Source organism: Lygodium microphyllum, chromosome 29 (genome assembly GCF_053477565.2).
Source record: "Lygodium microphyllum isolate KBCC chromosome 29, Lygodium_microphyllum_v1.1.10, whole genome shotgun sequence".
NCBI classification, from domain to species: domain Eukaryota; kingdom Viridiplantae; phylum Streptophyta; class Polypodiopsida; order Schizaeales; family Lygodiaceae; genus Lygodium; species Lygodium microphyllum.
In genome coordinates this window covers 72,895,728-72,919,611 of record NC_141163.1, presented here as the reverse complement: position 1 = coordinate 72,919,611, position 23,884 = coordinate 72,895,728, and the positions used below count along the sequence as shown (strand labels likewise).

Genomic DNA, 23,884 nt, shown 5'->3' with positions numbered 1-23,884 from the left:
GAGAGTCTCTCCCATGGCAGACATTACTGCTTCTACCATTATTGCCTATAACTGTCAAAGCATGAGAGGTATGGGAAGCATCGACACCCTATTTGTTAATCTCTTCAGTCAAGACTGTACCCTCTACATCCTGCAATTGTACCCCTCAGTAGGCATGTTTGCACACATATTAGTATGAAATGCGATCCGAAAGCATAACCAAGCACATAAGTTCAATGGTATACCCCAATGTAGCATCCAAAATGCTCGGGAGGCATCAACAAGCAATAGGCATAAAGTGTCTCTAACAAAATAGCATCAAACCCTACTTATTATAGCAGTAAAAAACCTCTGTAAAATTGAGCAAAAGAGTACTCAATAGAAGCCCAAGAGTTATCCCAAGTATCAAGCTAATATATGGGCATCCATGTCAAGCCTCAGGAGCATCAAATAGATAGAGATAAGCTCAATACTTGCTGTCCACAGGTAGTGTATAGTAGACCACTGTGAATACATAGTCAAGAATTGAAATAGGAAGGCTAAAATTCAACTCCATGCCAAGGTGTCAAAGGGTGAATGCCTAGGGGTTGGCCAAGGAGTAGAGGTCAGATGAGGTAGGAAGAGGGGCATGAATAATAGGTGCAAACACTTGCATGTAGCCCTTCTTATTGTAGCTACTACTATTGCCCACAATGGAGCCCAAGGAAATGATTACTGGGGTTAGGGGAAGGCTTGGAGCAAGCCTCAACAAGTCTTCTATCATCAAGAAGAAGAAGAGCACTAAATCATACCTCTCCAAGTCGAGCCATGGTTGCCTTCTTAAAACTATGAACCGAAGCTTTTCTCCACAAGTTGAAGCAATGTTGGGTTGGGCTCCTCAATGTCGGTGCAATGGTTCTGATATCAATTGAAGGGAGTGAGCCCTGAAGTGGAATCACAGAGCAGAAGCAAGAGCTATGGTGGAAGGAGAAAGTGCAAGAGAGAGAGAGAGACACACAATGTGGGAACTCCAATAGTCACAATGTGTGACTGGCCTCCTCTTTATTCAATGTCACTGAAAGAATGAAGAATGAAATGATAGTGATGGGTGCTTGCCACCTGTAGTGTACAGGTGTACGAGTACTATGAGTGTAACTAATTCATGGGCGGCTAAGCATAGGTGTCTTTACCCCAAACACAAATCCTCCCATGAGGTTAGATAACAGTGTGCAATAGGTATATTCCAAGTGTTACATGGAATCTCAACCGTTAGAGAACCACATTTTACTCCACTTTTGATTGAATACTTAGTGAGGATGAACTCCATATTGCTAATTGCATGGGGACATGATATTTCCTAACATATGTCCTCACCTATATTGCTCATGTGGGCATAAGGCCAAGCAACATGGATCATTGTGTGTGTGCGTGCATGTGCGCGCATGCGTGTAACTCTCATGTATATTCTCATTGGATATCGGGCTCCATACATCTCCTTTTCCATTACAAAGTATAACAGGGAGTAGGGCAAGGAGCACAACGAGGAGCTGGAGCCCATGTTTGTGCTATTGCAGGCGATGAACTCGATTCATCTCTTAAAGAAGAGGTCGAAAGAGAGACTATTCATCCATCCATTAACAATGACGGCATTGGGTGATAGTTTTCTATCATCCAAATTCTAGGTGAACATCAATGTATTTCTTTCCAAATTCTAATTGATTGTGGAGCCACTTATTTATTTATTTCCTGTAAATGTGCAAAAAGGCATGAGAAAAAAGGGAAACTCATTGTAAAACTAGCAAATGGAATCTCTTTTTCTTTATTTCTCATTGATTGTCTAATAAGCACTCTTGGGCCATGGGAAATCAGAACCTCACCACTAACCTCCCTTACAAGCTAGGAAGCATGACAAATTTTTAGGAAAAGGGAGGGTGTAAGTAGATGAGAAAAGCACGCATCTCCTTTTAAGAAAGAGGCAATGAAGTTTTTTTGTACAAATATATGAACATGTTAAAATGAAATGTGTAAGTTTCTGTACTTTGAACTTGCAACTTCTAATCACACGACTATATATGTACACACTCACTCTTTATTCTTGGTGTGTGATAAGACAATGTGCTACTCACAAGAGCTATTAGAGGCACCACAAACCCTCCCTCCCTCCCTCCCTCCCTCCCTCTGTGCAATCTCCATTCTCCTTGTAGTTGCAACTCCGATATTCCATAGCTCTGATTGGAGATTGAACTATTATTGTTGCTCAAAGGTGAATATGATATTGTCCTAATTTATGGTTTCCTTGACGACTTTGAGTCCTTGAGATGGTGCTTGGCTATCTTTTGCACAAGAAAAAACAATCCAAAGTTAAGACATTCCTAATTTGATGGCGTTTTTCTAGACTAACAATGACAAGTAGCATACACAAGAATTGCTAGTTCTAAATTATTCCATCTACATTCTAGTTTATTCCCAATCTAATCCCCTAGGAACATAAGTGCACAACTTCCCAACTTGGAAGTAGGAGTTTTGTGGCTCTTGAGGTGTGTGTAATGGAGAAGAATTTTGTTTAGATATATACATGTGTATGGTTTTTTTGCATGTGATTTGCAAGTGGGAGACAAATTCAAGCATTTGCTCTTCTACAATTCCCAACTCAATCATCTTATGAGCTCTCGTAAGCATTTCAAATGTGCTATCTAACTAGGCAAAGTAGTTAATGGTTGGAAGATTGGTTTATGCAACCAAGGTCATTGCCATTTGGTAGATTTACTGGCATGTAGTGTTAGGCTTCAAGCAGATTAGTGAACATGGTTTTGTTGCACTAACTTTTCATGGCCTTGGGTTTGGGGGCTTTGTAGCTTTTGCTTTTGCATTGGTAGGTTGTTTCCCCTTCCATTGACTTAACATTCTTGTGACTTCCATTGGAGTATAGGTCATAAAGCTAGTGCCAACTATTTTGGAGATAGATTTGTCAATTCTGTTTGTGGATTTAGTAGCACAGTAGGGGTGCTTTTGTTGCATCTCAAAGTTAGCTAGGGCCTATTTTGGCTATTTGGTCAATATACTCACAAAAGTCATAGGGATTGAGGCTATTGGTCAAGAACTTAGGCTTCGTAAATTTTGCTACACATTTTGTTGACCACTTGTGTTGTTTCTTAACATATGAAGGTTTAATGTTGAGGGTGAGTGCTTGGGAGTCCATATTGGATAGTTACCTTGACAATATCCCTCTTCTTTGAGCACATACGTAAAAACCCATGAAATATACTACTTTTTATGATTCCATTCTTAAGTTATTGATATTTTATGGTGGGTTTTCTAGTAGACTTAGACAATTTCTTTGGCTGTCAGTAGAAGAGAGCTTGTTTCTTCAATTGTGGTGTGGATTTCCTATTTCTTGTGGCAGCTTTTTCCCCCAACGATTACTGGAGTAGAGTTTCTCTCTCTTGGCTAGGCTAGGTGGTGAGTTTAACTTTAAACTAGGCATGATGTGATTGAGCAAAGGTAGAAACCAAGGAACATAGACTTAGATAGACTTAGATAAACATCCTAAGCTTCTATCCCAATAAAGACAAAGATAGGGACACATGACAACATACATTAGACAATGATAAGGTACAATTAATATACATTATTTATTTGCAAAGATTGTCACATATTAGCATTGTTTTGCAATCGAACTTGATACACGACACCCTCCTTTAGTATCATACTAATGAGAGGAACCCTCCTTACTCTTGTCATCTATATACATTTGGCATTGCCTCTAAACCTTGGGTGGACTATGCCATAAGGCACATCCATGCTCATCATGGTCGCAATTGTCTCTGCAACATAGCAATGCAATTCACTATACAGATTTTTGCAAAGTGTCCTAGCAATAAGCCATATTTAAAAACAAATCTATAGATGAAATGATGCACTTCCATTCAAAAACATATCCATGCAATGCAAGAAAAAAAAGTAATTCATACATTAAATAACTATCATGTGCATTGCATGACTAGCATAAACCATCAAATATTGCTGAGCATCTTGGGCATCCTAAAGAGTGAGCCATACTAATCAAAGGGGCACCCATAGGACTCATCCTACTAGTCACTCTCCATACTATCATCCTTGTTGCTACCCATAGGAGTTGAAAGAGGTCTCCCCACTAGAGGCCACACAATGCAATCAATGACATTAGGATCACTATCAAATGAGTGGCACAGGGGCCCAAAAGCCATGCACGCTCACATCAATGGGGCTCTACCACAACCCATCTCCAATGCTAGTCAGGGGGACATAATGCATCCAAAAAAGTTTACGCAAAAAATTTGGGGCGAGCACTCCAACCCACACAAAAACTCACAAGAGACACACAAAACAAACGACCCGACCAAGCACACCAAAGCAACCCTGAGCCCATGGCGAATGTGATCCTCAATCACTTTGTGCTAGGATGGGATACCATCTCTACCAAATGAAGCATCAATAGGAAAATCTATGAGGATGAAGTCAGTGGCCCAAGCCACGACACTACTCCTCTTCCTATACTCCACCCCCAACTTTCTATGCCCAAAAAGAAGGAATGAATCTTTCCAAAGTCCTCATTTCTTATTAAAGAACCAAACTCCTTTCCCATGGCAATATAATCACCAACCTTGTAGGAGTAGAGTGATGGATCACAATCGTGACCTACAAGTGGAGGAGAGTATGATGGGGGCACTTGGCGAGACGTATAAGGATGCACAAATTGGTGCCCTACAAAAGCAAAAAGATAGAAGACTGACCAAATGAAACAAAGAGCTATACAATAGACCAATTTTAAGAGACTGCATGAAGTAAACCTTTGGTAAGACTCGTGTGAGGGAAAATTTGTTGAGAGCTCATCATCAACAAAGTCATCAACACCCTGGTTGAGAATACCATAATAAAAAACAAAAAACTTAAAATGAGGCCAATATTGTCCAACCAAAAAACAATTTAAATGTGTGAGTTGCTACCGCTCTTTTTTTGTTACCCTTGTGATGATAACTTCTCTTTTCCTTTCACCCCTCTTGGGATCACCTAGAAGGAAAAACAAGGAGACATGTTTTCAAGGACACGCATAACAAAGTCATAAAGGCAAAGCTCAAAGGCCATGAAATTCTCACATTGTGTCTACAAACGAGCACCATCCCCAAGCCTTTTGAACTCATCAAATTTCTCTCTCGCTAGGCAGAACATTGGGCTTTGACATGTCTAGCCACCATGGACAATTATCAAATTTATGCTTGGATATCCCTTCTATATCCATCCCATACATGGTGGATTCCTTATTTATATGTTTTTGGGCCCCATTGGTTGATAAACAGCTCTTCTCACTAGTTAGATTTGATGTGCTTTGAGGAACTTGCACCTTAAGAGACTTGTATGTTTTTGCAATGTTAAGGTTTGTTTTGAAAACCACTATTGAGTTGGTTTCTACCCTTTAACTAGTTTTTAGAATGTTTAAGGTTTATTTTGAAGACCGCCCTTTCCTTGCTGTCTACTCCTACAACTAGTTTGGTCAACACTATACATAGGTAGTTTGATGGTCCCTAACATTGATCATGGTACTTGATAGTCATAAAAACTTTCAATAATGAAGGAATTTTATAATTCTATCCACAAAGATAGGCCTATTTGCATCATTTTAATAATTTATGTACAAGAATGACCCTATTTGGAGTTTGGATGTGAAAGTTACTACAAGATGAAGCTACAAGGTCCTAGTAGTCATGCTAGTGGCAATCATGGTTATGATAAAAAAAATTAGTCATGGTGAGGCTAGCTTATCATCAATTATGCCCATTAGAGACCCTCTTACAATCTTTAGCATTATCTACTAGGACAAAAATCAACCTTTAGGGTTTTATCTTTTAGTTGTGTTTGTTTTTGGTGGCAATAGATGATGCATCCCTCTTTCTTTAATTTGATTGGGTATGGCTTTAAGATGGTTGTGGAAATGGATGAGGTCGAGAGAAGAGATGATAGTTGATGATGATAATATTTGTGCCGTAGAGACATGGGGAGGAAATAGATTGCTCATGCATGTTAGACTCGACTCTTTGCTTCTCTTCCTCGATTTCATGGTTGTGGAATTCTTTGATTCAAACCTCCTCTCTCCCTCCACCCCCACCCCCACCCCCACCCCCACCCCCACCCCCACCCCCAACACTCTATCAACATGTAGTCGTGGTCATCTTGAGTGAGGTAGTCATGGTCACCTTTAGGGTTGCACTTATAATAAAGAGAGGATTAGTTATGATCACCTTGAGTGTGGCAATCATGGGGAATATCAAGCACAATCAAGCATAGATAGTAGCCTCATAATTGTGGCTTGCATCGTGAAAAAATCTTTTAATAGTGAAGGAACTGTACAATTTCATTTGCATTATCTTGCTGATTGACATTGTTTTAATAATTTTACATACAAGAAAGACCTATATTGAGTTTGGATGCAAAATTTATGGCCAAATGAAGATGCAAGAATTTTCTAGTTGTGGTTAAGCAAGGATTCATGTAGTTGTGGCCACTTGCAGTTGTGATCAACTGGTCATAAAGTCGTGCACTCAAGCACTCACATATTTAGGTGCTTTAGCACTTACGCAATCACTCTTTGCATTAATTGTGGTTACCTTAGAGTCTAACAAAACTCTTACAAAGAGAACTCACAATCACCTTATCTAACAAATATCATGGTTGACTTAGAATCCACCAAAGAGAACTCAAATCACCTGATCCATTCTTGAAACTTTATTACACGTCTTCCCAAAGCTCTCAAGTAGATAAACAGTGAAACATACTCTACCTTATGTAAGATACTACCAACTAAATTAGAATGCAAAATATATGCACACACAAGATTGAATGTTGAATTTTTTGGGGTTTTTTAAACTTTTTGAGAAGAAATATCTAAGTGATCTATTAATTTTTATTCAACATACCCTCCTAAACTAGCACATTCTTTGCTCAAGAGAGGATTGCATGTGTGTCCCAAAAATCAAACCAAAATGTGAGGCTTAATAAAAATCTCAACAATGGGTCTCAAAAAGACGAACACTCCATAAATGATTCAAGAATGGATGTAGCTTCTACATTCATTGTAAGTTAATATGTTGTTCCATTTTCCAATATGCTACACGATCTAAGTGTGGCTTCTATCAATCCACCACTCCATTGATTTGTCTATTGCCAAGAAGAAAATAGAGAAAAAGAAGAAGAGGATGGAGCTTCTTCCAACTAGTTCCTCACTCTTGCCCATTCAATTCCTCACTCTTGTGCTCTCACCTTCTCACTATTTGGATAATAAGAAAGGATGGAAAATAAAATAATGATAGATAGTTGATATTGCTTGAGTCCGTCACACAATCTCAAGCTACGCTGAAGCAAGTGAGAAGATAGAAAGTAGGTCTCAATAATATGCACATATGAGAGGTCTCTATGCATTTTATATATTCAAGTTTCATTTAGAATTGGGCATCCTCTACTATGACCAATCCTCTCTTGAATATGGTGCTAAGATTTTATAATGACCACTCACATGTTGCAAGTATTTTATAGTTGACTCTGAAATATGGTAGACTCATCTTGGATGTGAAACTGAGTAGAGATGAAACTTCAAGAGATGCAAAGGCCTTCAAATATATCCAAAAATCACTCCATTTTTCTAAGCTCCACCTTGATCTCTCCTTGTTATTCCTAACTACCAACCATCACCTACTACTATTAGTAGTTATTTGTGCCAACTTGGAAATTTAATGTTTTCCATAGCTCCTAATATTGTTGGCAGCTTCCTTTAAACTCTTAGATTCTTACAATTGCTATTTTTAATAACCACTATTTTTCGCAATTCTTGAATTAGGTTCCCCCTCTCTCTTGAAATTGAATATCTTGAAATTGAAGGTCATTATCTGAGATTTGCACATATTTTGAGTTACAATCAATGTATCAATCTTGAAAGAGGTGATCACCCTTCCAAGTCAATCTTTATCAAGTATAATATTCTTCCACATAATATACATGCCTTTTGTATTTTTTCCCCCCATCACTTGACATACATCATTTTCTGGATAAAACAGCTCCTGCACTAGGAGAGCACATGTACAAATGTGATAGAAGAGACCTGCTGATAGATGAGATACAAATAGAACAGCATATATACCAAGTCTGGCAGGTCCGATTGACCTTTTCTTGAGTGGCGATTTTAACATTGGTGCTTCACAAAATAGGGTGTAAGCAAAACCACAAATACACCTTATCTAGACCCTGAGAAATAAGAACAGTAATAGGTTGATGCTGATAACAAAAAGAACTCTGGTTGCTCATGCAACTACTGAAGATAATCTTTACATCAGTTAGAAGAAATCAAGTAGGGCTGCACTGACAGATAGTTGGTCTTATTTCATCACCATCTAAAAACAAGACCTGCAGAGGAGAGCTGTCACGCATTACCTAACATAGATGTGTGGTCTCTACCACAATGATCATGGATGTTAGATCCCAAAATAATGGCATCTAATATACAATATATAAATAGCTCCTGCCTACCGACGAAGTGAACCCCAACTGCGTCGAGCCTGTTGCACGTAGTTTGTCAGTCATCACACAGATTTTCAGAAACCACATTTCAATATAGATTGTACAAACACACACTTTTCTTTTAGGTAGATTGTACATGCACACATCATGTACACATGCATGCATGCACACAAGCATGCGCACATGCATGCATGTATGCACATACATACGCCAAGAACTCTATCCATGGTAAGAGAGATGCGAGCCCATAAATCATAAATCCTCTAGGCTATCAATTTGAAAACCAAAGTCCAGTATATATTGCTTCAACACAGCTATATTTTCATTGATGGCCATTAACTTAAGAAGAAATTTATTCAAACATACCGGAGTTGGTGCCACAGGAGTGCTTGACTTGTCATCATCGTCATCTTCATCCTCCATATCAATGTAAGCTGCCCGTGTTATACCACTCCCTGATTTCTTCCCTCGCTTGTGTGTTGAATCAGGTGCCTTTCTCTCCCTGCCTCTTTTGGGGGCTTGCCTTTTTCTGCCTTTAGTGGGAATAGATTCCTGACAAATTTAAAGTATATCAAAGAAACAACAAATTTGACATTGCAGTTGAAAATTCCCTCCCTATACTTTAAATAGGCATTGCAAACAAGAAATAACTATCTTAACTGGCTCACTGTCAGATTCTTGAATGCGATCTGGCATTACCCCTTCACTGGAAGAACTACCTATGACTTCCTCATCTTGATCAACAGATTGTAAAGCTGCCCTATCTGAGACAGATGCTGCTCTGTTACCAACCATGATATTTATGAGTGACAGAGTAAACATGGACTTTAGAGAATAAAAAAGAACTAAATTTTTCTAGTATAATATACTTGAATTGAATTGATTCAACTGCATATGCTCTAAGATGAACCCCTTTCTTCTGGATAGACTGTATCTTTTTTATTCATCAAACTATTTGTGTTTGCCTCCTATAGCTGTCGCCAGGTTTTCTATCATCTACAAATATGCATTTGCTGCATATTCTCCCTCCTACTGCCTATTTGCATCAAATCCAATCTTCTTTGGCTGTCTGCTAGTGTTCGACATACCGAGGCTACCTTGCTACATTTCGGGATCCTGTTGGAGGATACTCTCTCCAACTCATAACCTCTGCCTTGATCCCAAAGATACGAGAGTTCAAGATTTAGTATTCATTGCATAGTGTGTTTGCTACATGAGCACCGTATATTCAGTAGTCATTCATTTCATTATTCATTGTGTTCACTGTCTTTGAGTTACCCTAATCCTAACTGGTTTTGTATTTATCAATTTGTGCTTTGTCGTATGATTGGTTTTGTGTTTTTTGCGTTCAGACCATTTCTTCACATGGTATTAGAGCTAGGTACTCTTTGAGAAACCTTAGCCTTTGATTAGAAAGCTCATCCGCAAAAGCAAGAACAATGGAAGGATCAGATGACTTTGAATGCATTCACACCACCGTTCCAGTATCCACAGCCAAACATGGATAGAAACAATTAGAAGTGGGCCTCCCAGCTTATTATTGCCCAATCTGACATGAGCAGCGGATTACCATGGAGTCCACAAACCATATTAGATTTTTGTTGAGTACGATCTCATTCTTATGCATAGGGCTCAGCAGGAGGTTGAAGTTAAACCTGAGTTATCCCCTCTAGATTTGGTGCATAGAACTAATGATCTTGCAAAATCTTCAAAATCTCCACTACAGACTAGCCATCTACAAGTGGAACCTAGCTCGGATTACACTATACTTCCACATTACTTTTTTTCTCCAATGCCAGGTACAAACCCTATTATGTTGGATTCTTCTATATCTTCTATTGGATCGGGGGATGCTTGTCAAGAAGAGACTTTTCAAAATAACCTTTGGTTTTTGAGTAATGAGGAAGACATGTATTTCTTTATGAACTTAAAACTAAGTAAGAAGCTAAAAGAAGAACTTATAAGTATTCCGTCCCTTTTTTTTCCTTCAAATGATTTTGTTTCTCATGGTCAATTTGAATAGATGCATCTTCATCTAATGGATTTAATGGACAAAGGAAACCAACGATGTCTCCCACAACAATATCTATCACTAATCCATTTGGGCTTCCACTCATCCCTCCCCCATGTTCCATTGCACCTTCCTTTCCACTTTCATTAAATGCACCGCATTTACAACCACACACCACACCGGGGGGTTTTGCACACTTAGGCACAACCTTTAGGACCTCTATATACCCGTTTCTAGGTGGTGTAACTGTGACAGAGGCTCGATCTCCCACACATACTTTCAGGTTATCCCTTTGGGAGTGCATTCCAAACATACTGGAGTGTAAATCATTTGGTGTTGTAGTTTGCCACTATGGCATTACTTGGTGGACCATTCGATCATTATGTTGTACCCTAGCTGACATTTGGACATAGCTATTGTGTCCCAATGTCTCCATCTCCACCTTTGGTACCATCTAGAAATATGGTAGTTTTGATATCTCTACATCAATTGGCACTCATTGGACATCCACAGTCTATTTCTACCCATCCACTATTATCTCCTCCTTATCCACCACCACCACCATCTTATCCTCCACCTTACCCCACCTATCTATCTTTCTAGACACCTCTTGGTTCTAGCTACTTATTCGACAAGCATGGTTTTAATGGCAAGACTTGTTCAACAGGTTAAACTATACCATGTGGTCAAATTCTATGAGGCATGCCTTAAACTCTCAAAACCTATGGGATTTAGTGTAGGTGTTGGAATCTCAACTTGATCTTGTCCTTGTTTCATACAAGGTTGTCCGCTCATGGAAGGCTCATAACACCTCTACTATTGTTGAGCTTAGGCAAGGTTTATTGCTTGAGTTTCACTCTCAACTTCAACATTTTGACCTAGCATTTGAGCGTTGGGTACACTTGGCTATATGGCTCGGGATAAAACCCGTCGCATCAATTTGGATCATGAGCTCCAAAACTTTAAAATCATAAATAAGGATGACTTAAAAGTCAAGTTGGTTGAGTATCGGTGGCTCCTCATTGAGTTCTCAACCACTAGGGCTCCTAAGTCCTTTGATAATCAGGTTATCCTGTTCCTTAAAAAGTTGTCGAGAAAATATTTCAATTTCGTGTAGCAGGTGATTTCATAGCCTCAAATGTCTACATTTTATGAATTTGAGTGTCAACTCTTATATTATGCATGGTTGTTCGATCGATTTCATAACATGTCCTCCATAGAGAGGGTTCTCATTGCATCTTCCTAGAAGGGGCAACAAGGCAAGGGCAAGCAAAACTCAAATCAAAATCAAAATCAAAACAAGGTTAGTGAATCCCAAGGAACCACACAATCTACTCTCAAACTTGGATGGTAGAATGTATCTAAGAAGAATAGGTATTGTCAAGTCAAAATGCTAGCCATTATGATGATGAGTGTTGATCTAAAGCAAGAGGCGCACAACCAAAATCCGAGAATTAGACCCCATACCCCAATTGGGTAACCTTGAGCAGGGGAAGCAAGGTGGTAGCAAACCCCAACAGGAGCAATGGAAGGCCAAAACCACATTGCCACAGGTTAACCGTCGTAATCAATGAACTACTCAACTCCAAAGGGTTTGTTTGACTCGTCTGCAGAGGCCCATATCGTCTCCTTAGAGACATCAGATGTAAGTCTTGTTCACATCTGCGAGTTGCCTCTCAACCCAGCGACTGCAGAGACCTACGCATCATAGCTGAGCACATCAGTATGACCATGTAGAAAATAACTCCTCAGCCAAGATTCAAGCCCAGAGTCGTGTTAGTTTTTCCATTGACCAAGGTCCAAATCTTGCTTCCTTGGATGATGTCTATCATGTCCCCCAGCTTGGAGTAAACTTATTGTCTGTTTAACAGCTTTACTAGTTGAGGTGAGCAATTTTCTTCACCGCAACCATAGTTGAGGCCCTAGACTCTCAGACTAGTTAGGTGATTGCTCGCAACAAGGTACAACCTAATGATCTTTACTACATGACCTATTTTCTTACTGAGCCAATTGCCAATGATTCTGAGTTTCATCGCATCTAGGCCTTGGCCACCACACGGGAGGCCACAGACTTTGAGTGTCTTTGGTATTTTCACTTAGGACATCTTGGCTATGACTCTTTTTGAGTTGTATTGAGGGATGGTTGAGGGTCTTCTATGCCTAAAACTATCTTGTGAGGTCTGAAAAGCATGTCAACTAGGTAAACAACATCGTACACCCTTTCCTCAACAATCTACCACCCATACTAAGGAACCCCTTAGGCTCATTCATGTAGATCTTTGTGGTCCCACATCCACTACCGCCTTGAATGGCATGTTGTACTTTTCTTTGATAGTAGATGATTTCTCTAGATACATATGGTTGTACTTCCTCAAGCACAAGTCAGATGCCTTCACTTATTTCAGTGCTTGGGTGCTGTTGGTTTATAACGAAATTGGTCGTTAAAAACATGATCGTGTAGGCATTTCACATGACCGTCTAGACATGAGCATGCAATCATGAGACAAGCAGACACATGCATGACAAATAACCATGCAGACATGAGACATGACCATGCAATTGTGTGATAGGCAGGCACGATAGATGATTATGCAAACATGAGAATGCAATCATAAGATAGGCAGACATGATACATGACTATGTAGACACGAGCATGCGATCATGACATAGGTAGACATGACACATGGCCATGTAGACATGAGACACAATAACATGATAGGCAATCATACAATCACAACTACATGCAAATGGGACCATGGTCACTTGCAAGCATAGGTGCACTCAAATATGTAATCACCCACTAGTGTCAAGGTCAACTATATCCTGTTGTATATTGATGATATACTCCTCACTGGCTCAGATTTTGCGGCAATAGTAAAAATCAAGGCAAAACGTTGCACTACATTCAAGATGACTAGGTTTGTTGTCTTATTTCTGGGCAATATGCTTCTTGGTTCGAGGCCAAATGAAACCACTACTAGCCAAATGTTGCCCTAATTCACAACAGATAGCCTAACATCTGAAATCCTTGTCAATGCCACGAATTTCAAGTGCTAATTTCAATGTATGATGCCTTCTATTGGCACGGGTCCCAAGGTGACTGATAAGCCCTAATTTCTATAAAAATTTAGACTTTACAGTAGGATCACTTTGTTGTCCACCAAATTTGCCTGAGATATGCTCAAAATGGTTGAGAAATGTTGAGATCTCTTGAAAACGAGGTGGAGAAGATGAGAGAAAGCCAAGATGAGATAGAAATCCGATTTTCTTCGCGAGAAAACCTTAAGTTCTACTTGTTGCTTGCTCTAGCCTGCTTTTAATGCAATCACCTACTGCCAAGCACCTCCAAAATGCTGTCATCTAATCAACAATGCTATTGCTAGCCCCTAGAAGGCGTCTCCTTGCTGTCCTCTCCCTGCTAAGATCTCCTAGTGGCTGTCTTTTGCAGCAAATGGCTGTTCTCTAATTAGAGAATGAACTAGCAGCTCCCTCTCTCTCTCCCCCAAGCTGTAAACTAACTGAATGATTGAAACCCAATCCCCAAAAATTTTTTCTAGCCTGCTTTTAATGCAATCACCTACTGCCAAGCACCTCCAAAATGCTGTCATCTAATCAACAATGCTATTGCTAGCCCCTAGAAGGCGTCTCCTTGCTGTCCTCTCCCTGCTAAGATCTCCTAGTGGCTGTCTTTTGCAGCAAATGGCTGTTCTCTAATTAGAAAATGAACCAGCAGCTCCCTCTCTCTCTCCCCCAAGCTGTAAACTAACTGAATGATTGAAACCCAATCCCCAAAATTTTTTTTCAATCTTGGGCATTTTTGCCAAGTGGTGGTCTTCTAGACTCATTTTTCAGCATTATCCAGCCATTAAATTAATTTCAACCCTTTTAACCCTACCCAAAATTAAATGTATCCATCCATAATTAGACTTGCTGGGCCATTTGTAACCTAGAGTGGTCCCCAACCTCTGTTGATCCTTAGACTGGCATTAATTAGTTGATTAATGCTAGTCCCTAGTGTCACCAATGACACTTATTGGCCAAACAACTATCCCAGAGTCAAATTTGATACCAATTGACCACCAAAACCTAGTCGGCATAACTAATCACAACTTTTGCCTTTGACACCTATTGCATCCTTAGAGTCCTTGGCCTGTTACTATGAAATAACTACCATGTGCATCACATGTGCTTAAACAACCTTGCGCATTTCATTAATAACTTAATCCAATGTTGTTAGCAAGATTAAAGCATCTCAGAGTTTCACATCCTCGTGACAATAGGGATTTGGAGAAAACTAATGGGTGGGGCAATGGGGAGATGTTGAGTAGGACCCTACACAAGAGAAGGGGAAATGGAGTCAATAAATCCCACACTCCTAACAACCTGTCCAAAGGAATGCTCTTAAGGTAGGATCCTCTACAAAGAATGACGGAGTCAACAAAGAGAACTCAAGTAGCAAGATAAGTAAGGCCATAGATTGAGAAGAGATGGAGGCCTAAATTCAGTACATGCAAGACCTCTGCTATGAAACTCAAAGGATGGCCAAGTAGAACTGGCATGGTGCCATTACACCATTGATATGCATTTATAATATTTCACCTATGATGATGGTACTCTCCTTGGAATGGAGATCCTTAAGCCAATCACACCCGTAGGTTATGTGACTCAAAGCATCATTATCCACGAACCAAGGCTTCTTTGAAGACAAGAAAGCCAAGGGAGAGTCCTCTACCTAATGGATGTGAAGGAAGACTCACTCCATCACAATAGTGGGAGCAGATGTGCATGAATACATAGGCTCCTTTACTCCAACTTTTGCTCTAAGATGAAGTTGAGGATACTTCTTTGAGTGGTTTTCCTCGTGCAAGGTCTTCCCATAGCGTGGATACTTGGGAAACCCTTTGCACATGTCCTCTTTGTCAAAATTCAAGTTAGAAGAAGACTCTGATTTGATTTTCTCCCTTTAGTTCTTCTTTTCCTTTTCTTGATGATGTGCATGGCTAACAGATCCTGCATGGCAAATTGATGAGTTTCAGTGGATTCTTGGAGAGACTGAAAAGATACACATTCTGGCTGTCATGTTGGAATCCATATCACCATGAGCAGCTGATTGTGCCCTCACTCTTCAGCATCAAGAGTAAGCTCTTGTATTGTAGCTGAATCAAAGTTTTCTTTGGTACCAACTTCACCAGCTACTACCTAGTTCTTCACCTCCTGCTCAGGGTCTTCTTAATCTTGTATTGGTCAACTTGAGTTAGTTCATTTGATAAAGACAGACTTAGCCCCAAAGAGGGCAAAGGTCACTTGCTCAGTAAGCATTTAGCCCAAGGAGGTGGAGGATTGGGCATTGCAGATACTTTTCGCTAGAGCAGGGCAATATGTTGTGCAAACTTGTAGTTGAAGGACTCCCATACATGGAGGCTTGGAAGGAGTTGTAGCTTCATAGACTACATGGACCCATTCATGTTGGGTTTGGAGCTGGGGGGACTGAGTACTAGATTGAACTTCACAAGGTCAGAGCTACCTTTCAGCACACAACTGGAGAGCACTTTTACATCAGCCATCATCAAAGCTTTTAAAGTGTTCAAAAAGCTTGTTTCCAAGCTTGCTGCCATGACTTGGGGGAGTTTTCAGTAGATACGCACACAATTTTCTATTATCAAAAATCTGCAAGTTACCATCATGGCCAGAAACAATGGGTGCTTGAGACATATGGTCCTAGGACAATTGTGAATATGAAGAAGTAATATAAAGTAATCTAAGTGCCTAGATATATTGTGATTAGCCGCATTACCAACCACTGGCCAACTCCTCATTTTCGATCGACTCCACTTTCTACAGCATGCTCTCTACCTAAGTCTATGAAATACTCCAGCTTTTCTTTCAGCAATTACCATCACTAACAACAAAAAGGTCTTTATATTACTTGCGAGGATGAGTACATGAACTTGATAGCACCACTATGAATCATTGTTAATTCTTAATGGACACTGTCACAAAAGAGAAAAATATAAACGACTTTTAAAGCCATCGCCACGGAGTCTGATAAGATTGACCTTTGGGTTCGAGTAGTGCTCATCGACATATCTAATGTAGTCTGTTTATAGGCCTGCGAAGATCTACCCCGGCCTCGTGAGGCTGTGGATCTTCCACCTCGTGCTCCCCTAGTTGACATTGTGGATTGGCTTCCTTGAGGAACTCTGAGCTCTGTGTCAATGTCGTCTTCATCACTGAAGGCCCCTTTGCTCACACTTGCTGCATGACTAACCTGAAAAAGAGAGACAGTCTTTATTTATTTATTCATTTTCCCGCAACATACAGGATCACCACTTACATAAACAGAGGTCATATTTCTTGGTCAAGTACTGTGTGGACAGTGTAACATCCCCCCTGCCCCCACCACCCCCTTCCCCACACCCCACCACACCACGCCCCCCCCCCCCCCCCCCCCCCCCCCAAAAAAAAAAAACACACACACACACATTATGTTTGCATCTTTGTGTTTTGTTTAAGTTGCTATGTTTTAGTCGTGTTCACACAGTATGTGTTTTCTCCGTGCAAATTTCAAACCCTGGCATATCTTCATAGGGGTATGGGGAGAGAAACCAAGGTGGGAGAGATAAAGAGTGGCTAATCTAAATTGGATGAATACAAGGCCTCTCAAGACAGTCCAAGGGGCATATGGGGAGAGAAGCCAGGGTGGGAGAGAACAACACCATCAGAAGTTGCCATCCCATAGAGTGAAAAACATTTCAGAAAACCCAGGTGTGAAGGAAACAGCTGCTGAACCTCCTGTATAAGTGAAGAGTCTCCCTAGAGCTGCTCCCAGCGCCCACAAAGAGAGTGGAGAACAGAGAACCAGAGCTCTGCCAGCTTGGTGTACACAAAAGGTCTCTCCCCACTGAAGACCAGGTAGCAATGGGCCTTCCCCAAGCCTCCAATCCAACATTGAGGGACCTAGCACATAATGCCTGGTTAAGGCCTCTAGTCCTACTACAGCAAATAAGAAAGCCTCTATGATGAAGATTTCAAGATTGTGCCCTGGATCCTTGGACATGTCACACCAGCACTCCTGGAAACAGCACTAACAAACCCTGGCCCGTTAGATCTATGCCAAGCCAGCTACCTACTGCAAGATCACCCCCATGGGCTATCAGCCATAAGGAGACTCTCCTAGGCCACCAATTGTCCCAGAGATGCTTCTGGAAAGTACATCTAAATGGCTCTATAATGCTCTGCTCTGCTAGATGCCAGTTACAGATGGGGACCAAATCCATGTCAGCCTGCATCACAATATGTCCACCTATCTACCCCACGTCAGAGAAAAAACTTGGGACTCTGTGAAACAGAGGTGACTAGCCAGGTTCACACTCCAGGGTCCCAATCCAGCTAATCCAGAGCGCAGCACCCCACCCCCATAGCCAGCCACTCATGAATGCCTATGCAAGCAATGTGAAGGTCTAGCTTCCATGACTTTCCCTGCAACCCAATGACATGGATCCTCCTCCATCCATGGGAGGTCAACTAAGGCTAGTTGTCCTCTGCCAGAGCAAGTCTCCCACCCACATGGACTACAAAGGTGCCTTGGGAGCACCAAAGAATACACCCTGCCAACCTATCTAATCACTCCTGAGGTGCACTGAATCCTGTCAACCATCTCCTGCCAAGCCCTCAACCCCCTCCTAGTCTCCACCACCTGCTCTAGAACTCCCAGATCTGACATCTGGTATTTTGTTTAAGTTGCTATGTTTTAGTCGTGTTCACACAGTATGTGTTTTCTCCGTGCAAATTTCAAACCCTGGCATATCTTCATAGGGGTATGGGGAGAGAAACCAAGGTGGGAGAGATAAAGAGTGGCTAATCTAAATTGGATGAATACAAGGCCTCTCAAGACAGTCCAAGGGGCATATGGGGAGAGAAGCCAGGGTGGGAGAGAACAACACCATCAGAAGTTGCCATCCCATAGAGTGAAAAACATTTCAGAAAACCCAGGTGTGAAGGAAACAGCTGCTGAACCTCCTGTATAAGTGAAGAGTCTCCCTAGAGCTGCTCCCAGCGCCCACAAAGAGAGTGGAGAACAGAGAACCAGAGCTCTGCCAGCTTGGTGTACACAAAAGGTCTCTCCCCACTGAAGACCAGGTAGCAATGGGCCTTCCCCAAGCCTCCAATCCAACATTGAGGGACCTAGCACATAATGCCTGGTTAAGGCCTCTAGTCCTACTACAGCAAATAAGAAAGCCTCTATGATGAAGATTTCAAGATTGTGCCCTGGATCCTTGGACATGTCACACCAGCACTCCTGGAAACAGCACTAACAAACCCTGGCCCGTTAGATCTATGCCAAGCCAGCTACCTACTGCAAGATCACCCCCATGGGCTATCAGCCATAAGGAGACTCTCCTAGGCCACCAATTGTCCCAGAGATGCTTCTGGAAAGTACATCTAAATGGCTCTATAATGCTCTGCTCTGCTAGATGCCAGTTACAGATGGGGACCAAATCCATGTCAGCCTGCATCACAATATGTCCACCTATCTACCCCACGTCAGAGAAAAAACTTGGGACTCTGTGAAACAGAGGTGACTAGCCAGGTTCACACTCCAGGGTCCCAATCCAGCTAATCCAGAGCGCAGCACCCCACCCCCATAGCCAGCCACTCATGAATGCCTATGCAAGCAATGTGAAGGTCTAGCTTCCATGACTTTCCCTGCAACCCAATGACATGGATCCTCCTCCATCCATGGGAGGTCAACTAAGGCTAGTTGTCCTCTGCCAGAGCAAGTCTCCCACCCACATGGACTACAAAGGTGCCTTGGGAGCACCAAAGAATACACCCTGCCAACCTATCTAATCACTCCTGAGGTGCACTGAATCCTGTCAACCATCTCCTGCCAAGCCCTCAACCCCCTCCTAGTCTCCACCACCTGCTCTAGAACTCCCAGATCTGACATCTGGTAAATATCCATCATCAGGCAAGAGCTATACTAGCAAAAACTAGCAATGTGTGAAGAGTATTAACCAAAGAATGTAGGCACCATTGTGAAGGCATCTACAATCGTTCTGAAAACATGTGCTGAGTCCTGACATTTAGAAGTATGTTCTTGTTCTGAGGTTATGGACTGGAGCAGTATGAATAAAAACCACCACAATTCTACTGCAGAAGTGTGACCCACCTAGACAAAAGTCCACACATGAGCAACATTAGTCTACTAAGGCATATGGCTTTAGGGACTTGTCTGCGGACTCCCTTTTCACACTCAAGTATGATCACAAGCACCAGTGGCCCCACAACCATTACAGAGCATACTAAAGGGAATCCGAGACGCAAGCAGATTAGCTATGAAAATGAGTGATGATGAACAGTGTGTGTGATTGAAAGACACAAGAGCTCCCTGAGAAAGGAAATCCAGGTTGAGGTGTGGTGTGTAAGAGGTGGCCCCACAACCATTACAGAGCATACTAAAGGGAAGCCAAGAGGCAAGCACATTAGCTATGAGGGCCAATAGAAAATGAGTGATGGTGAACAGCATGTGTGATTCAGAGACGTGAGAGCTTGAGAAAGTAATGCTGGTTGAGGTGTGGTGTGCAAGTGGTGGCCCTGAGCTGAGGTGGAAGAAAAGGAACGAGTAAATTAGCATTACAATGACAGACGAGAAGAATCTTGCATCCAACCCAAGATTATAGATAACCTTTCCTATGAGTAAGATGTACCCTTACCTGTGAGTAAGATGTACCCTTTGGAGGCAATGCTGTCCCTGTTCTTTTAGTAGTGCTGCCTTTTATTATACGCTCCTGAAAAGCTTCATCTCAGAAAATACTCTTTCTTGAAAGGACAGATAGGTATTATGAAGCATTAGTGCACACAATGTTTACAGCACTCAGTGGGGCACACCTGCATACACTTGCTGACTTTTTCAGCCAAATCCTTCTCTTCCTTGATCTCCAGTACATCACTCTCTTGAATAAGCTTAGCCTGCACTGGTTGCAATAAAATATATGACAGACCAAAATTCCTTGGGAGTAGCAGGTTAAGAGTAGCTATTGTTCTGTGTGTAACAATTGGCAGATCATTTTAGCAGATATGATGTATACCCTTGTCTCTTCAAGATTATGTTGTACGCATGCGTAGAAGGCTTGTTTGTCATCTTTGTTCACAAACTCATGCAAAGCCACATCAAGATCATTGACAGGAAGAATTTCCATTTTCTGGAATAACAGAAATGTTTTAGCGCCCTCAAAAAGGTTAATAGCAACAGGCTTAAAGGGAAACTTCAATATCTTCTTGGTTCATCAAAATGTACAAAACTTGATGCATCTTACCAGATTACTTTCTGCAACTAGAGCTTCAATATTCTGTTGATTCAACTCCTCTGGTCTCAAAAGCTCCTTTTCCTGATCCTTATCTGTCTTGAAGGACATAGGAGTATCCTGAGACCCAAGAAAACTTGTATTTTTGACATGAAATAGCCACAACCTTAAAAGAGAAGTTCATGATAAGCATTCAAGAAACTCGGATGTTCCGATATTCTTGAATGCCGCTAATATTTGAAATTTTGAGCTTTAAAACTACTAGATCATTCAAGCTACTTGTGTGCCTCATGAGGTTTGAGAAGTGCATTGTGTCCAGCCATATATGTGCCTTTTAGAGATGTGGGATGCTTCACAAAGCCCAATAGCCAACCTGCCCATCGCAAATTGATGCTCTTACATCCACAATATCATTGACCAGGTCCTCTCCTCCCCATCATTTCTACAGCATTTTTACAATAACCTGCTGGTTTGCTAGGCTTGAACTTCCAGAACACCATGCGTGAGATGAAACACTGCTCATGGATGCTTGTGGACATGATCCATCTTACATTGCAAGAGCAATATTTGAGTAGAAGGTACTAATTTATTGTATTGGGAAGAACATGTTTCAGAAAGATCTACGAGCAGTTATATGAACTACAAGGAATAGCTCCCAAGACTTCAGCACATTCTGTGCTGCACAATTTATATATTGACATATATAGAAGAACAAAACAGTTGTATGCACAAAAGATCTATGGGAAGTTGTATGCCCTACAAGGAATAGATCCCCAGACTTGAGCACATTCTGTGCCGCACAACTGATATATTGACATATAGAGAAGAGCAAAACAGACGGATGCACAAAACATCCACAAGGCTTACCTTAGGACCTATGCCCTACAAGGAATAGCTCCCAAGACTTCAGCACATTCTGTGCTGCACAATTGATATATTGACATATATAGAAGAACAAAACAGTTGTATGCACAAAAGTCTATGGGAAGTTATATGCCCTACAAGGAATAGATCCCAAGACTTGAGCACATTCTGTGCTGCACAACTGATATATTGACATATAGAGACGAACAAAACAGTCGTATGCAAAAAACATCCACAAGGCTTACCTTAGGACCTATGCATTTGACATCCTCTTGGCTGAACTTGTTGGCATATGCCAACAGCCATGTATCATATTGGTAATCAAGACAACAAGGCATGTCTGTCTCTATGAGCACTAAGGGGGTTCCTAGTGGTATACATGCCAGGATACAAAAAACTGATGTCAAATTGTTGCATGAATTGTATCCCCAACTTGTGTCTGACTTGATCAAATGTTGGGTCAATGGACCAACTAAGGTTAGCCCTCTGATCAAGAGACCAGCAAGCTAAACACATCATGAATTTTTACGTATGCTTAGACCTTACAAAGAAACCTTGGATGGTATATCGACCCCTCTAAGCTTGCTCAACAAAGCGATCATGTCAACTTACTATGTTCAACGTCTATAAATTACAAGTAAATTTTGGATCCAATTAGTCTATCGAAAGTGGTTGTGTTTTCACCTTGCATTCCTTGCCTCTTCTTTGCAGCCTTTGTGAATATCAGAATATCATGAGGGTTGGCAACCTGTATGCAAGTAGAGATCCTTGAGCTTTCTTGAAGCACTGCTCTTGTGTCTTTTTCAACAAAAAGAGAGAGAAAAGAGACACCTTGCCCACAAATTTTTGTCCAAAACGCTGAGGGTTGATTGTTGTATAACCTGTGTAGTCCACCTACAAGAGGATTGACAAAGATGGGTGCTCCAGTTAGTGCCAAATGATCGAGTCTTATCCTGATCTCTATAATACAATTCAAATCAGCATGCATTCAACCTTTATGCGGACCAAGGGGAGCCTCAGTTCAGGACGGCTAACTACCCTTGCATTTGCACGATTTATCAAATCATGAACCTGAAACCAAAAGCATAAAGATAAACTGTTAGTGGGAAAGACTTTGAAAAATCTATAATGACGCAAATATGAGCTGAGAGTTCATATCAAGGTTTTAAGTGACAAACATACTGTCTTGCTTAGATGATCAAGGACAGCTTCTGGGTCATTAGGGTCAAGATCAACTTCATCTTTCAATGCAACCTTGCAGGCACAGAACACAAGTATCTTCCTTAGATGATCAAGGACAGCTTCTGGGTCATTAGGGTCAAGATCAACTTCATCTTTCAATGCAACCTTGTGCCTAAGAGATTCCACAAATGGGCATGCTGTAACTTATTATAACAGAACACAGGTAATATCTACTAAGGCATGCTAAGATTGGACCCATTTGTCCTTACAAAAGGTGTTTCAACAAGGAACATCAACTTACATCTGCAAACTCAAAAGACCTTACAGATTGCAAAGGTATTTTTGTTGGCCGATACTGGCTCCCCTGCATTTTATGACCATATAAAACTGTTACGCGATTCTGGGCATACATATTTAGCTCACATATTTGGATGATGAACAACTTTCATGCAGCAGAGATATTGAAAGAGAACTTAGAAAATGCAGTCAGATGAGCAATAAATCTATTTCAAATTCACTGTACAGCTGGGTTTATCCTACAAGTTTTGTGAATTATGTGTGAATGCAAATGCAGATATTTTTTATGTAGACCTCCGGACCCACTGCTGCCAGTTAGTTGCCATCTTTCATGATAGGGACCAATTGTGTGCTACTTCAAAGCTGATTGTGTGGCAACTTGACTTGATTACATTTAGCAACTGGTTAGAACATTAGATCTTCTGTTCACATCCTGCACAGCCCATGTTAAGTTGACCATACTCATCTGCAATCAAGTCTTGAATTTTGTAAAGTTACTGTTACATGACTTTTTCTGTATAGTTACAGAGCATAAATGGAATTTTTAATGAGAATGGTGATCAGAGATCATTGAAAAAATCAAGTATATGAGGTAGATCTATTTGGTTCAGTTAAAAGAAGTCATTAAGGTGCTGGCACAATGATTGAGAGACACAAGGTATGTATATGTGTGTGTGTGTGTGGGGTATATCAGAGCCTTGTTCTTGTGTAAGCCAAAACA

At 41.0% G+C, this 23,884-nt stretch overlaps 1 protein-coding gene across 5 annotated transcripts in view; it reads right to left on the bottom strand.

Annotated features, from left to right (window-relative positions):
* Positions 1 to 7,899: 7,899 nt before the first annotated feature.
* Positions 7,900 to 23,884, bottom strand: part of MRE11 (DNA repair and meiosis protein (Mre11)) — a 96,548-nt gene continuing 80,563 nt past the window's right edge. For 2 of the 5 annotated variants that reach the window (XM_087671056.1, XM_087671054.1), the window contains 13 exons: positions 23,168 to 23,230; positions 22,867 to 22,938; positions 22,678 to 22,755; positions 22,516 to 22,578; positions 22,369 to 22,432; positions 20,833 to 20,915; positions 20,605 to 20,718; positions 20,405 to 20,485; positions 20,230 to 20,304; positions 16,570 to 16,781; positions 9,163 to 9,283; positions 8,869 to 9,054; positions 7,904 to 8,540 (listed from right to left, as the gene is read on the bottom strand). In XM_087671056.1, the coding sequence (XP_087527182.1) occupies positions 8,508 to 8,540; positions 8,869 to 9,054; positions 9,163 to 9,283; positions 16,570 to 16,781; positions 20,230 to 20,304; positions 20,405 to 20,485; positions 20,605 to 20,718; positions 20,833 to 20,915; positions 22,369 to 22,432; positions 22,516 to 22,578; positions 22,678 to 22,755; positions 22,867 to 22,938; positions 23,168 to 23,230 (1,245 nt within the window). In that variant the 3' untranslated portion in view covers positions 7,904 to 8,507. Of the gene's footprint in view, positions 8,541 to 8,868; positions 9,055 to 9,162; positions 9,284 to 16,569; positions 16,782 to 20,229; positions 20,305 to 20,404; positions 20,486 to 20,604; positions 20,719 to 20,832; positions 20,916 to 22,368; positions 22,433 to 22,515; positions 22,579 to 22,677; positions 22,756 to 22,866; positions 22,939 to 23,167; positions 23,231 to 23,884 lie in introns of all 5 variants that reach the window. The other 3 variants (XM_087671055.1, XR_015689428.1, XM_087671057.1) reach the window with 3 other exon arrangements.